Genomic DNA, 15,339 nt, shown 5'->3' with positions numbered 1-15,339 from the left:
ACCACCACCACCACCACCACCTCACCCTCCTCTCACGCTCTTGGCCCGTTCAAAAGCCCTCTGTTTGAAATACTCATCTGACATGGCACCATGTATAAATGCACAGCTGTATATTTGTGTAAGGCCCTCGCTCTGCCAAGCTGTCCATCCCCCTGTTGCCCCAGGTGATCAGATGAAACTAATGGCAACCTTAATGTGTTTGTCTAGGCCTCTCAGCCCACTGGATAGAATGATGAGCGACCAAACACTCACTCTTGTTCTAGCTCACATGCCAAACTATTATAAAAGACATGAAATGGCGAATGTCTGTTTTCATAACCACAGAGATTTTCTATCTCTTTAAAAAATAAAACTTAAGAGAGGTTGCCTTTAACTACTTTTCCCTCATAGCCGTGAAAAAAAAACTATGGGTTATTAGAGAGGAAAATGTTCCATTGAACCAAGATTTGTTAGCAAAAAATACTTGGTTAATTATTGATATAGTATCTTCAAGATATGAGGAAAGCCCTGAGCTGACATCAATCCATGTTGGCTGAGGCTATTTCTTCTGTTTGCAGGAAGTTGAAACGAGGTAATATCATTTTTCTTATTAAGCAACACACAGCAAAGATATTAGTACAAAGCCTTGGGCAAACAGCCCAACAGCAGTGTATTTTTAGATTATATTTATATATTTGTGTTGCACTAAGAAAGGATTAAAACCTTTCTTAGTGCAACACAGGTGGAGTTAAACATGTAAGACAATACAGTTTTCACTTTTCTGTGCCCGACCAGTCCTGATGCCACCCAGCAGCTATTAGTAGTTGAATTAACAAGAGGAAGCGTCTATGCTAGCAGCCTCACAGAGCTGCTAGCATGGCTAACATGCTGACAGACATAGGATTTTAGCATAGCATTTTAGCGTGCTCACATTTGCTGACTAGCAATAAACACAAAGTTCAGCTGAGACCAATGGGAACATCATTTTGAAGGTATTCGGTCATAAAGTAAAGTATTGAGCAATTTAAAAAGCAGACATGATGTTGGTGCGGACACTTTGTGCTACTGTCTGTACCAAATTTCATGGCAATCCATCCAATAGTGGTGGAGCCAGTTCATAAAAAGACAAAAATGTCAACCTCATGGTGGTGCCAGAGAAAAAGCCAGACACTGCCATGCCCGGAGGCGCACTGCTAACGTTGCTAAAAACGACAACAGTCAGGCCCGTTTAACTGTACTTGTTTGGGATTTAACTCTGACATCTGAGTTGCGGATATGCTGCGATGGTGGAGGCCCCTTCGTGGACACTTTTGTGATGCATCAAGTATGAGTTGCGGTGCAGAGCTCTAGTGAGAGACAGGGAGGTTCATTGACACTGGAGAGCTGTCTCCTCCACTCCCCTCCATTCCATTCCCCACCAGCCTCTTATTAACAATGGCACCAAGAGTACGAGGGTCCAGATGTTAGTCTCCTGCTCCCACCAGCTGTGCCAGCCTCCGATACACAGCCTCATTGACTCTGAACCAGGGAGGGGAGACACTTAAGAACACACTGACACCACACACACACACACACACACACACACACACACACACAGAAAGAAAGAGATAGAGAGAGAGAGCAGACAGTAGGTTTTTGTTTAAAAACAAAAACAAAACCAAAAAAAAAAAAAAAAATCAGGGATACCTACAAAATGTGCACAAAAGATTTCAAAAGCTATTACTCTCAGTTTTGTTCAGGCAGAAATGAATGTAGATACACATTCCATACACACACACACACACACACACACACACACACACACACACACACACACACACACACACACACCCCAACCACATGCACTTTACACCCTCCTTCTCCTGGTGTAAAGCAGAGTTATTTGTGGGTGACAGGATCCTAACAATTCTCAGAATAATGCACATTTGTTTGGATGACTGCGCCATCAGCGCTCCCTTTGTTATTTTCAACATTGTTAGAGTCAGTCAGTACAGATCCACCAACCCTTTATTGTGCTGTGTTTTTTTGTTTTTTTTTTGTCCATTTACTTGTTCTTATAACAATAATTAGTTTTGTCATTCAGACACAGACGTACCATTGTCTACATGCTAATAATGATTTTGACAGTGAGCAAAGAAAAGTAGATAACTAAAGAGTCATTAAAAATTTAAAGACAGTTGACCGGCTGCTGTGTTTTCTTGTTTTTTTGTGGTTTTTTTTTTTTTTTGGCCTTGTCAAATCTCCGGGCAGCTTCTGTGTGGTCAGCAGTAGCAGTGGCTGTTGTTAAGCCTTGCAGAACAGTTAGTGGTACGCCAATGAGCAAAGTTAAAAAAGGCCTCCCTCTCCAGGAGACATGGCTGCTCTGAACAGAAGAGACAGAGGAGACTGGAAATAATACTGTATGTCTGCCAATGTAACATCGTAATCCTAGATTCACCCTGTCAGGCAATAAGTTTGATTATGGTCCTCATTTGAAATGTTGGAGTCATCTCTCTCTCTCTCTCTCTCTCTGTCCCCCCCCACCACCACCACCTCCTCTTTCCTTCTCTGCTCCCTCCACCCCTCCCTCCACTCTCGCACACGCACCCCCACCACCGTCACCCACAGCAGTATCAACATCGGCATCACAATCACTCTAGATGACTATTGGGAAACCTGAGCTATCTTGTGCACCCATGGTTTGTTTTCCGACCGCATTAGTGGAGATCACAGTTGAGTTTTCACTGACAGTGGGCAGCATCTGCATATCATTACTACCACAAGGTCCTGAGCTCCTCTCTGTGCATATGACGCAAGAAGAAAACATAAATACATGATTATTTATTAAACAATAAAACCTGTTGTTATTAATCCCGCTTTAAAATAATAACTTAGCTGATTTTTTTTGCCACTGTTACATATCTATTCTGTTCCATTCCATTTCCATTTGGGAGCTATTTAAATGTTGTTTGTGTTCCACTTGAATGTACAGCAATAATGATGTGGTTGTTGTTGCTGACAGCACTTCTCCATTAGTCTCCTCTCTTGCCAAAATCAAGTGCTATTAGACTGTGAGGAAGAAACAGAGACAGAGAGAGAAAAGAGAGAGAAGTAGAAAAACAAGAGAGAAGAGGGTCAGTGACACATTTTCGGTGAATCAAACTGATAAAGAAAGAAAAATGGAGGGTAAAAGTAAGATATTAGACGCAGAAAGCAGTTAACGTCTGGGCACTTGCATCAGTTTGCAGAGTAAAAAAGAAAGCGTGCGAGAGACAGACAGAAATGGAGGCACAAGGGAGGTTGTGTTTATTATTTGATAAAGCCTCCCTTATAACCTCAGCATGTTGTGCAATAGCTCTGGCTCTCCTTCAACTCTGTGGTGTGCCACTTCAAATTAGTCGCTTGTGGAGAGGGCCTGCCCCGTCTTTGCAAAATGCATTAGTACGCCACTCAGAGCTTCATACAGCCTAGGGTTAAACACAAATTATATCATTTCTGTCATCCAATCAAATCACACTGACCCATTGACCTGCGAGATGAGTCAAATGCATAATGAAATATGACATGGCACAAAAGCTCTGATTTTAATCTGCTCTGACACGCGATCAGATGAGGATGACCTCCTGACCTTGACTGAGAAGTGAGACGAGCACAGGGAACAGGATACACGAGGGAGAAGAGGGGAAGGAAACATAAAAGAAAAGGGGGGATATATATGCATTTAGAAAGGCTGGTTTTAGTCAATGGGAGGTTAGTTAGTAATCAGCTCAGTATCTTGGGTGAATGGGGCCATCTGTATCTTTGGACTTCGGATGGTTGGTGCTCGCCTTAATTATTCTCCCCATTCCCCCAATATTTCCCTCCTATAATGATAAATAAAAAAGCATTTTTGTCACAGAGCAGCATCATTTCTGTCACATAGCTGTGGCTGGTGCTGAGGAGATAGTAGCTGGATTTTATTTCCTAGAAAAAGTGCGCCTTTGACAATACTTTTTTCCAGTCTCACCACCCAAGCTGCCTCCCCATCTCTCTCTCTCTCTCTGTCTCTCTCTCTCTCTCTCTCTCTCTCCCCCACCTTCTACTCTTCCCACCCTCCCATCCCATTCATTCACCGGACAGAAACCTAGTACACAGTAGTTTAGCATCCCCATCCCCACCGCACCCTTTCATGATTTCCAAACAGTAACATAGTGACAGATAAATAATGCAGCCGGGCTGTTTTAGGGAGAGATGAGATGACAGGGGAATGGGAGGCTGGGGGGGTGATCCGGGGGTTTGTGTAGCAGGGACCAGAACTGTTTAGGGCTCTGCAAGGCACAGGACGTGGCTGGGGTTGGGCCAGGCAAGGGAGGAAGAGGAGAGTGGAGGTGTAGGGTGGCTGTAACTGGATCTTCAGCCCCCCCCTCCCCCCCCTCTCTCTCTTTGGCCTCTGCTAGTGAAGGGTTTGTGGTGTGTTGATACCCCCTGACATGATATTGTAGCAGAAGAACAGCTATGGCTTTAATTAAGCCTGAGTTGACGGAAAGAGATGGATGGGTAACGAGAGGGGAAGAGGAGAGAGAGAGAGAGAGAGAGAGGGAGAGGGAGAGAAAGAGGAGTATCAAAAACAAACAGCCCAATAAACAGAAATAGCAGAACTGTTTATGCCGTTCAGATTAATAAGTGATCTTTGTAGTCTGACAGGCACTATTTGCCTCTGCTGTTACACTAAAACAAGAGCTCTGTGTACACTAGTAAACAGGATCATTCATAAATATACAGTATAATCTTCCTTTGGGAGAGCGATGGCAGAGTGAATGAAAATAGATGATGCTCTCAAATTCTTCCAGAAGATAAATCCAGCATCTTCTTTGCAAACCGGACTGCGTGGAAAGGAGAGATAACGGGGCCTGACTCTGTCTCTGTGTTTGGAGTGCTGCGCGGCGGATACGGGGAAGGTGTTGGAACGGAGAGTGTCGGAGGTGATGGAAGTGGTAGTGTGTGTGTGGGGGATTTTAAGCATAAATCACCACTGTGACAAAGCTCTCCAATAGGCAGATAAGTGCACATTAGTGGTAAGGCAGATCTGTCATCGTCTGTCTCCGAGCTGCCGGTCCCGCCCTCCCCCTGAAACAAACGCTGACTTGGGAGGACTCCAAACTCTGTGCGTCTGTGTGGCACTCAAGTAACGGGGCGAGTGTGACGTGATGCCTAAGTTTGTAAGAGGAAATTTTTCACAGTGTGTGGGCCACCTGTCAAAATAATGTTTTATATAATGCCATTCCTTTTAAGGTAATATACTATGAAACCAGCAAATAATACAAACAGGGCTGCAACTAATCAATTAACCGTTCAGTCTGTGAAATGTCCAAAAATAGCGGGAAAAATTTCCCAGAGCCCAAGGTGACGTCTTAAAATTGCTTTTTTTAGTCCAAGCAACAACACAATATTGAATTTAGAGTGACATAAAACACAGAAAATCCTCTCATTCGAGAAGCTGAAAGCAGAAAATGTGAGTTTTTTTGTTGAATAATGCCTTAAAAGGTTCATCAATTATCTATATAGTTGCAAAATCATTCTAATTAACTTTAATTAATTGACTAAGTGATTACTCGACTAATTAATTCAGCTATAAATGCAACATTAGGCCGAGATCATGTAGTGTTTTACAAATATTAAAAGCCATGCAGCTTTTCCTTTTTTTTTTTTTTTTTTGGTGTGAATTATATTTGACAGCGGAACATTTTTATAGAATGAATATAATTTCATATTAATTGGGTTATGTCCTAAATCCGGATTTCTACAGGCATCACAACAGTATTCTAATGAGAGGAAGAATGTACAGATAATGAGCCATTAGCTGCAGTCAATATCATCTCCAGAAGGCCTTGAATACTCAGGCAGTGTTACAGAGGGAGGGACAGATCTGTGCCAAATAAAAGACAAGCTGGAAAGCTCCCCAATCAATGTTATTTTCTCTCTCAGTCCCAGACCAACTGTCTATTCATCTGTTTCTTTCAAATGAAAGGTGTGCTGGTATGTAACACTTACAGTCGAGAGATCTGTCTCTTAATTAAAATGTTACAGATTGTGTTTCGCCCACTGCGCAGACTGAGCATACTGTGTATTGGAAATAATGTTCCCTATAGTGTGTGGTATTGATCAGAGGAGGAAAATAAAGAATGTTTCAGTGAGAAAAAAAAAGAATCTGTGTAATGCAGCTTTTGGTAGGGGTGTTGCTTTGACTATTGCGAGTAAACCAATGACGAGTACCTCATGGGGGGGGGGAGAAAAAAAAAAAAAGAAGAGGAGGCTTTTGTTTGAAAAGCCAATTCCATACTAGGACACAAGCTGGTCTATACAATCCATCAAATACATTGCCTTTGTTTGGATTTTACTTTTAAAGGAGAAAAGAGTATACATTAGCCAGAGTGTACATGTGGTTCTGTACATGCAATCTCATTTTGAATAGAGGCATATGAATAATTTATCTTGCCACAATCCAACTGGGAACGTCCTTGGTATTTACATTTTATCATCAAGGGCACTGGATGAGCCTTCACAGCAATCTAACACATGACACACACTCAGTCCTCGTCCCTTTGCACGATCAAAAGCAACGGATGGGACCAGGAAAATGTTTCTGTAGCTTGGATATATATTTATACACTGACAAAACAAAAGGTTGATGAACATGCTGGATGATGACTAAGCGTGGCGGTCTTTAGATTACACAGTGGTCACCCACAGTCGTACTGAAGCACAGTGAAAGATGACAGGGCTCCGAGGGACACGCACAGGGACTCACTTCACACAATGGCTCCAATGTTTACAGCAGACAATTTAGTTTCCTTCCAACAATTATGAGGGAAATTGAATCTCAGGAAATGTTCGTTTTCTTGTCCATTAGACCAAACAATAACACTATCCCCAAAGGTTTACAAAAACATCTGTCTTCAAAGGACAGTCCAGAAAATTAATATCAACTGGCTTGAAGGCTATATCAGGACAAAGTAAATCAAATTGAAGCAATCACACGTCTTTTTCTCTCGCTCTTTTTTCCATTTGGTGTAACGTGTAGGAAGATGAAAGTGTGCTGTTAATGCTGAGTATGTGTCTACATTCTTTCTTCACAATGAAACACTGCCAACGTCGTTTTTGTGGTCAAATTAAAAATGGGTGTTTTAGTGCTCTAGGTATTGCACATGCAGCATCAGATTGGTATTCATTTAAAAGACATTAGATATATTTTAATCCTGCTGAAAGCTATTGCAGAAGAAAACAAGTTGTCCTTTACTATATATATATAAAAGGCGCTAGGATCTGCGATCCAAGCGGAAACAAAAGGCTTACCCCACTGCTAAGTCACAAAACCTCAAGGATTTAAAGCTGCTATCACTTCAAAATGAACAAACACCAACATTACACCACGACTAAATCTACATTGTTAATATTTTTTATGCCAACTGAGGTTTTTTCTTCCACTAAAACAGGCTTTTTTTTATCATGTAGAAATCAAACTCTTCTGTTAAATATCTTAACAAATTGTAATTTATATGAATAAAAAAATATATAAAACTTACACAACAGACCTTTACACTAACCTTTAGACTAAAACAGGTTTGAGAGAAACAAGAAAAAAATGTGCCCCGTATCCTTATTCCTTTCTTCCATCTCCCCGTGCCCCTTATTTTCTCAAAGTATCTGTTTGAGAGATAAATGACCACTCTGCTGCTGAGGATGACAGCCTACACAAAGATGATATTGAATTGATTTCAGAAATGTTGCAGAACTGACTGTTTGATGTATACTGCTAGACATGAATCATAAAAATTCTATTAAAAAACCCTTGAATGGCTGACACCAGAATATTATTTGTGATGATTAATTTGACTCAGTCATTACAATGGGAGTCAAGTTGGATCGTCTCAGACAAAATTGCTTTTCATTCCCCGTTGAATTTCCCTGCTATTTTTCTTTTCTTCTTGCTCTGTGCAGAACTGTGATCTGATTGGACTTACTGTGTTAGCGCGACAGCGCACAAATATAGAGGCTGTTGGTCTTCTTTATTACCGATCGCTGAGCATTGAGTTTTTTGTTCCAAAATGAGATGTTCAACGTTTGAAACAAAATTACAGCAGCTTTGACAAAATGACAGATCAGAATTTAAATAGTTCACAAAGCTTTATGAAGAATTGCAGGAAACTGAAAACCTCAGTTGACAAGATGTCAACACAGTAAATAAATTCTTCTTACAGTTATATTGTTGTAGAATTAATTCTTTCAATGGATTTGTAATGTTATATTGACATCAACTGTAAACTGTAGTTCCTTTGCACAGAAGCTTTTCATGATTCATCTCTTTGATAGACCAAAGCAGTGGAGGTAGTGTGAGTGTGTATGCAGTGGTCAGTATATCTGACGATAACTGAATTTTGCATAATTCATTTATTTTTGACAGATGAAGCAAATGTTAGCTCTGTGTTATTTTGGGCCAAACGTTTTTTCCTGGAATCCTCAGCAAGAAAATCAGAATCACATCACTACAGTTCTAATGTATCATTATCTTTTCCTATAGAACACTATAAGCAACAAGGTGTCGTGATACATGAAAATAATGGATGAGGCGGAGGCAAACACCATGACACAAAATAGTCAAAGCGTATTACTGCACTCATATCGTGGCTTTAACAGCTATCCAGTTCTAAAAGTTTGTTTGTCGTCAGTTTCACTCATTGCTGGTCTGTTTCAACCACAGGAGGTGATGCAGAGGTGCAGTTTGCTTGGTTACTGTCGCTGATTTAACTGTTGACTGGAACGGTTTGATTTTGAGTCAGCCAGAGAACAAGTACTTTTAGTTACCGCGCTACAGTAAGCTGAGCAATGATAAACATCAAGCTGTCCAGATATACAGATATAATGAACATGGAGAAGGTGGAGAACATTTCCTTCCCTAGGTGCATTTCAGAGTGACAGTTGCACTTGATCTGAAACAGTTGTTGTAAGTCATAAATGGACGAGCTTGGAGGTTTCCTGTTCTGCATCGTTAATAGACCCTGTCAATCAGAAACAAGCAATTTTTTCTTGTTGGTAAAATATCTGCAGGTTCTCAAAGCTGGAGCTGCTGGTTCCCAAGTATTTTTTACCACTTAAAATGACCATTTCATTTGTTTAAACAATATCCTCCATGTTCCCTGCCATAATTGCAAATTCAATATCCAAAAATTGACCCAGAATCCAAAAGTAAAGTGATTTAAACGGCTGACTGTAATTTTGGATTTCTACTTTAGTTTTTCTTCACTATTACAGGAGAATACAGCTGAATTTTAAGTTTAGTGGTTGGATGTTTTTTTTCCAAAAATGCATTCTTCCTTGTCCTATGTTTTTGATTACCTTTCACATTTTTTATCAAAGAACTAGACATTTTGTTATGTCTTTTCTTGTCTTCTGTGATACTGATGATTCAACTGGGAGAGATTTATGCCCGTCCAAGCCTTGGAAGTGCTCCAGTTACCCAATATGGTCTATGTATGAAATGAGCAGAATTTGGAGCTCACTTTGCAACTCTGCTCCAGTAAACTGAACGCTTTGATCGGCTTATATACATTGCTTCATCAAGCCTAATCTTTCCTACTTTTCATTTTTTTGCTGTCTCTCCCTCCACTCAGAGCTACACAGGTCAGACTGGTGGCGGCGGGGGAGGAGGCGGCGGTGGCGGCACTGCCAGCGGAAATGGAGCCGGGGATGAGGACTACGAGATCCCTCCCATCACTCCACCTAACCACCCCGAGCCTCCTCTTCTTCACCTGATGGAGCACGACTCTACAGGCTACCTCTGCCACTCGCTGCCACACAATGGGCTCATCAACCCGTACTCCTACCCAGAGCTGCCCACACTCATGATGTCTAACATGCTGGCGCAGGACAGCCACCTCGTTTCCAGCCAAATGCCCTCGGTGAGTAGCGTTCGCAGACTCAACCGTTCCATGGGGGCCCTGTGAGCCCTGAGAGCCCAGAAAGCTGGCGTTAAGGAATATTTTTTTCAGTTATGGTCACAAATGTAAACTCAACCCTTTTAGTTTGGTGGTATAATTTGGTCAGCTGCACAGGCTTATACTAAAACTCTGAAGCCTCTATCTTACACGCGGTGCAAAGTGGCGCGTGTCTTTGCTAGTTTCAGACCAACGCAGTTGTGTATTTTCCCACACTGTTTAAATAGTAAATTCACTTGCACCCATCTGAGCGCACATGGGTGTGTTGGTCTTAAAATAAGGTGTGGTTAAGCGCATTGTTGGCGTATTGCTATCTTGAGGAAGAGCAAAGTGTCACTAGACATGACAATTCACTTGTGTTTGCCTTCATTAAATCCCCTGAAAACACCACCAGGCTACACTGTAACCACACACACCTCTACATACATCAGACTGGTTGATCATAACTCGAAGTAACTACACAGAGACGCCCACACAGTCCGAGCATTTATTATTCAAATTTCAACTGAGGGTGAAAAGTATCAGACCGAGGGTGCAAGAGCATGCACTACACCCCCAGTTTAATATTTTGCACCCGTGTTTGTTTTGTGGAATCCTGCTGTTGCTGTATATAATCTGCTAGCGAGCTTTCACTTTGTGCACAAGCAGATCCGAAACATTCTTTCTTACTTACTGGCAAATCCACCATCACAATACCAATCCACCAAGGAGCAGGCATACTTGCCTTTTAAAGGGAATGGGAGATGGCACTCTGATTGGGTTATTGCCCAAAACACGCCCATGATTAATTAAGAAACTAAGTACAACCCTTTGTGACCATGCGCCTGGCACTGCGACTGTCTTTTGCACCTTTAAACTAGCAAAAGCAGCTTTGGACACGTCATAAATGCTCTTGCTCCATGAGCTTTAGACCATTCACTTAGAACTTTAGAATATGGCCTTAAATTGTAATTTCTTGTATGAGAGATACCCCGCATGACATTGGCTTTGCATGTACACACCCACAAACGCTGAAGCACAAGCTAGGTTTTAATTTAGAGGAAAAAAATACATAATGGTGCACATGAGGCATTGGACAAATTTGACTTTTAAAATGATTTCCAAAGCTTTTTGGACATTGCAAATCATCCAAGAACAGCTATTTGAAGGATCTCCAACCAACAGTAACCACTGATTTCTAATATGAAACACCTTATAAGGTACATGTAATTTTCAAAACATGAAGACGGGGGGCTAAGTGGGGAACTGAATGATTGCTCAGTGGTCGCCATGTCAGCTCTGATGCATGGAGAAAAGGATTGTGGGTAAATCCATCAGCATCATATCTACCTCGACAGCAAGCATCAGTCAATCTGTCAAGCCTTCAAACATGAATACGCACTGATTACTCCCTCAGCTCCACACAGACCTGCTCCACCGCAAATTAGCATCTCCAAACCATAATTGCATTCATGAGAACTGCAGGAAATAGAGCAGGTTTCTATTACAACAAATGATATATGTAAAGCTTATGCGTGAAACATAATGCATAGTTTGCAATAACCAAAGGCTCTCTAGTTAGCTGTCTTCTTTATGGAACACATGTAGCCCTAAAAGTGTAGTTTAGTATTAAAGTGGTATTGCTATATATTTTTTTCTAACTTACTCAGTAAAATGTAAATATTGTGCTAGATGTGCATTGAGTAGTGCTCCTATTGCATTTGAAATATGGACAGATGTGGATGCTTTTTTATGGGCTGCAGCAGTGAAAATCACTAGGGTGAAGAAAAAGCACATATGGTCAACTATATTAACATATACAAAGATTTTTGTGTTCAGGTTTTGAAGGTCAGAGTTTCTTCATACCTTACTCAATATTGACTGTGATATCATAAACAGACACAGACATAGCTGCACTGTGCCTTTCAAGTAATTAAATAAATTACCAATGTGCAGTTGATAATACAGTAGACATGTTTTATATATTGTGCTGTTTTGTGTCGGAGGCATGAGCAGCAGTGTCAGCAGCGTGTTTTGTGTACTTTAATGAAAAGAACTGAGAATCTGTTATATTCAGTATACATTAAACACTTATAGATAGATATCGAGGTCAAGCAGAGTGTATTCTCATGTTCACCATAAACAGAAGAAGTAAGGATAAACAACAGTCAGCAAATTGCCAAAATATGGCTTGATAAAGATCTGAAATATAAACATACCATGTATTATATATAATGTTGGAATATTCCCCCTACATATTGGATTCATGTGTCATTTATCTTGATATCCATTTCACATTTTGGTCATGACCTTTACTGTAGAGACAGTGGTTGATTGGCCAGTCTTTCGCTCAGCAGTCAGGATATTTGTTACTGCTACAGAGGGCCACACTCGGTGGTTTTAATAGATTGAATACTGCAGGTTGTGTGATAAAAATGCATGAGATGTGAAATGCTCAGCTGGCATACAATGGAAATATATTTAAAAGATATACTACAAATGCTGGTGATTGCTGTTCTGACAACTAGTCCTCGGTGGTTTAAAGGGTGGTTTTTTTTTTTTTTTTTTGTGGAGACAAAAAGCAAATATATTAAGAAAAAGCTAAAAGAAATGACACCACTGAATCAAAAACTGCTTTGAAGCAGGTGATCAGTGATTATATTTTGCAAGTAAACCTCCCAAATCTTTATGTTTGAAGCTATTTCAATATTTCAAACAGGCTCTGAGAGAAGCTCCTCGGCAATGCAGCAGGTCCTTTTTTTTTTTTTTTTCAGGGCACTGCTTCAACTTCGCCGCGGAAAGCAGCATATAAAGCAAACTCAGAAATTTCTAAATCAAATAGTCTGCCTGGCGAAACTACCAAACCGTAGCAGAGGTTCATTTGTGCTGAGAGCGGAGTGTCTATTAAATCGGTGCCTCACCTTGACACAGTCTGTTGAGCAGAGTAATTAGGCAAACTCTGCAGTTCAAACATGAGATGCTATCATTATGAATACCTCACTTGACATGGCTAGATAAATAACAAGGGTTAATTCTAATTTTAGACTGTTTCAGCAGCTAAAAAATACTTGAGTGCTTTACGTAGATAGAAAGGGGTTTTTTTTGTTGTTTTTTTTTTTTTTTTTGCTGCTGCTGTTGACGTTGTGCTGAATGTGTATGTGTCCAAGTGTGTCTATGTGTTTCTGTGTCTTCACTATAAACAATATCTCTGCTGTTGAAATGGATCCACTACATCTGGAGGTCAGGCCTTATATTCAATCTTGAGCACATTGAAAAAAAAATCCATTAGGGTTCATCTTTCCTGCATCAGCCATTCTATTGTGGTGCTGCAGTGAGATCTGTTTTCATCAGGCAGATTCAATACGTGAGCTGGGCAATGAAAAGAGTGCAATAGAGTTGGATGAAGAGAGGAGGGGTGAGGATGGAGAGAGAGAGAGAGAGGGAGAGAGAGAGGGAGAGAGAGAGAGAGAGAGAGGAGGGTATTGTGGGGAGGAAAGCAAGAGGAAAGAGGTAACTCTTATTCAAAATGAGCATATACCTCCAGTTTTCTGTACCTCCTGGATTTCATTATTAGATATCTAAGAGATAATTCAGTTGAGTGAAATAAGGTTATTCTGTCTCAACAAAAGCCTGAGAGCCTCTGGTTTTTAAATGTGTGCCTACGTGATTCAAGCTCGAGGACGTTTGAAAGTACTCCACTGCAGGTGCAACAATATAAACATAAAATAAATAGGGCGATTATATAACAGAAAGGATTTAGAGTAGAGCAGTGTTACAGCGGCAGTTGATCATTCTCAGTGAGCTGTAAGAATAGATAGTGTGTGTTTGGTTTGTGGTGGTGAGGTGAACTGTAGGACTAAATGGTGTTAAGACTGAGTTGTGGGTGTGGAACCTCCTGACCAGCAAGACTCTCACTTAGGTGCAAATTAAAGAACAGATATTAAGAATGGATTTTTATTTTATTTTTTTTCTTGTTATTATCAACAAGTTCTATTACAGTGGTGGAAAGTAATTAAGTACATTTACTCAAACAGTGTTCTTTGTTATGGCTGGTCACCATTTCATGCTGCTTTATACTCCACTACAACTGAGAGGCAACTATTATACTTTTCATTGCACCACATTTATTAGATAACTTTTGTTACTTTGCAGTTTCAGATTAATAATTCAAAATATAAATCGACAACTAAATTATGATGCATTATTAAATTTACAAGCTACCCAGCAGTATATAAAGTATAGTACATGATTCTGAAATGGGCAATTCTGCATAATAAGCACTTTTACTTTCGGTACATTAAATATATTTTTAGATGCCAAATGCTTTTGTCGTAAAATTCTGAATGCATGACTTTTTCTTTTACTAGTGAGTATTTCTGAGTTCTTCCCTCGTCACTGCAAACTTGTCACAAACACATAGTTTCATTTTAGAAAAGCTGAATGTGACAAAACTCAAACAGGAGAAAACATTTTTTGGAAGTAAAGTTTGGCTTTCTATTTGGTATTTACAGCAGCAGGATGGTGTACGTGGAAATGACAGTGTACATGTTCATGGTAATGAAGGAGCACATTAGCCAGAGCATCAATGTGGCTCATTGTTTTTCATAGTTTTTGGACAACAATGGAGGTCTGTGCCACAGAGGGAAAAGCTGTATTAGGCTTTGGCTGCACAGGCAATACTTGTTTGAACTGAATCAATTAGTCGATCAACAGAAAAAAAATCTCCTGCTATTGGTTTATGTTTTTAAGCAAAATGCCAAAAAAGTCACTGGTTCTAACTTCTCAAATGTGAACATTTTGCTAGTTTTCTGATGCCACTATGATGGTCAATGGATTATCTATGTAATCAAGGTCTTTGAAGATATCAACTTGGGTTTGAAACTAATAAGCAGATTCATCAGTAATGAAAATTCACATAAGTAGGCCTACTTGTTAGTGGGATGAACTAGAAAAATATAGACTATCACCAGCCTCATCTTTAAAGGAAGTGTAACTCATCAACAGGAGCTGATGGAAGTTACTTGCCAACCAGGTAACGACAGCATTTTTGGTGTTTTTCTCTCCTCTGCTGACTCTCAAAACCTGAAAGACATCATTGACTGTACTCTTCTAATTTTGTAAAGAGGCCATTTTCAATTCATACGTGTTTTCTTTTCTTTTTTTTCTTTTTTTTATTGTGTTGTGGAGTGAAGCCCCTCCTTGCCAAACCTGATATCTTTCAGAGAGCTCTTTTCTCTGATGCTCTGATGCACTTGGCAGGGCCTCTCCCACTCTCTCTCTCTCTCTCTCTCTCTCTCTCTCTCTGTTAATGCCCCCACTGTCATAGCATCTACAAGTTCCAAAACACATTAGACATTTAATAGCCATGCTCAGGTTGCATTGATCTTATCAATACAGCCCAGAAAGATGCACATCTCTGCTGCTTCGAGTG

At 40.3% G+C, this 15,339-nt stretch overlaps 1 protein-coding gene across 3 annotated transcripts in view; it reads left to right on the top strand.

Annotated features, from left to right (window-relative positions):
- The window catches only part of tox2 (TOX high mobility group box family member 2), a 110,467-nt gene that overhangs the window by 73,167 nt on the left and 21,961 nt on the right, over positions 1-15,339 (top strand). For all 3 annotated transcript variants that reach the window (XM_087179248.1, XM_023426061.2, XM_023426062.2), the window contains exon 4: positions 9,606-9,893. In XM_087179248.1, the coding sequence (XP_087035374.1) occupies positions 9,606-9,893 (288 nt within the window). The remainder of the gene's footprint in view (positions 1-9,605; positions 9,894-15,339) is intronic.

The sequence above is a fragment of the Seriola lalandi genome, unplaced genomic scaffold (assembly GCF_002814215.2).
Source record: "Seriola lalandi dorsalis isolate HSWRI2012SDOR001 ecotype SW California unplaced genomic scaffold, Sedor1 jcf7180002054805, whole genome shotgun sequence".
Taxonomy (NCBI): Eukaryota; Metazoa; Chordata; class Actinopteri; order Carangiformes; family Carangidae; genus Seriola; species Seriola lalandi.
The sequence above is the reverse complement of the archived record's forward strand: the minus strand, read 5'-3'. Positions and strand labels throughout refer to the sequence as shown.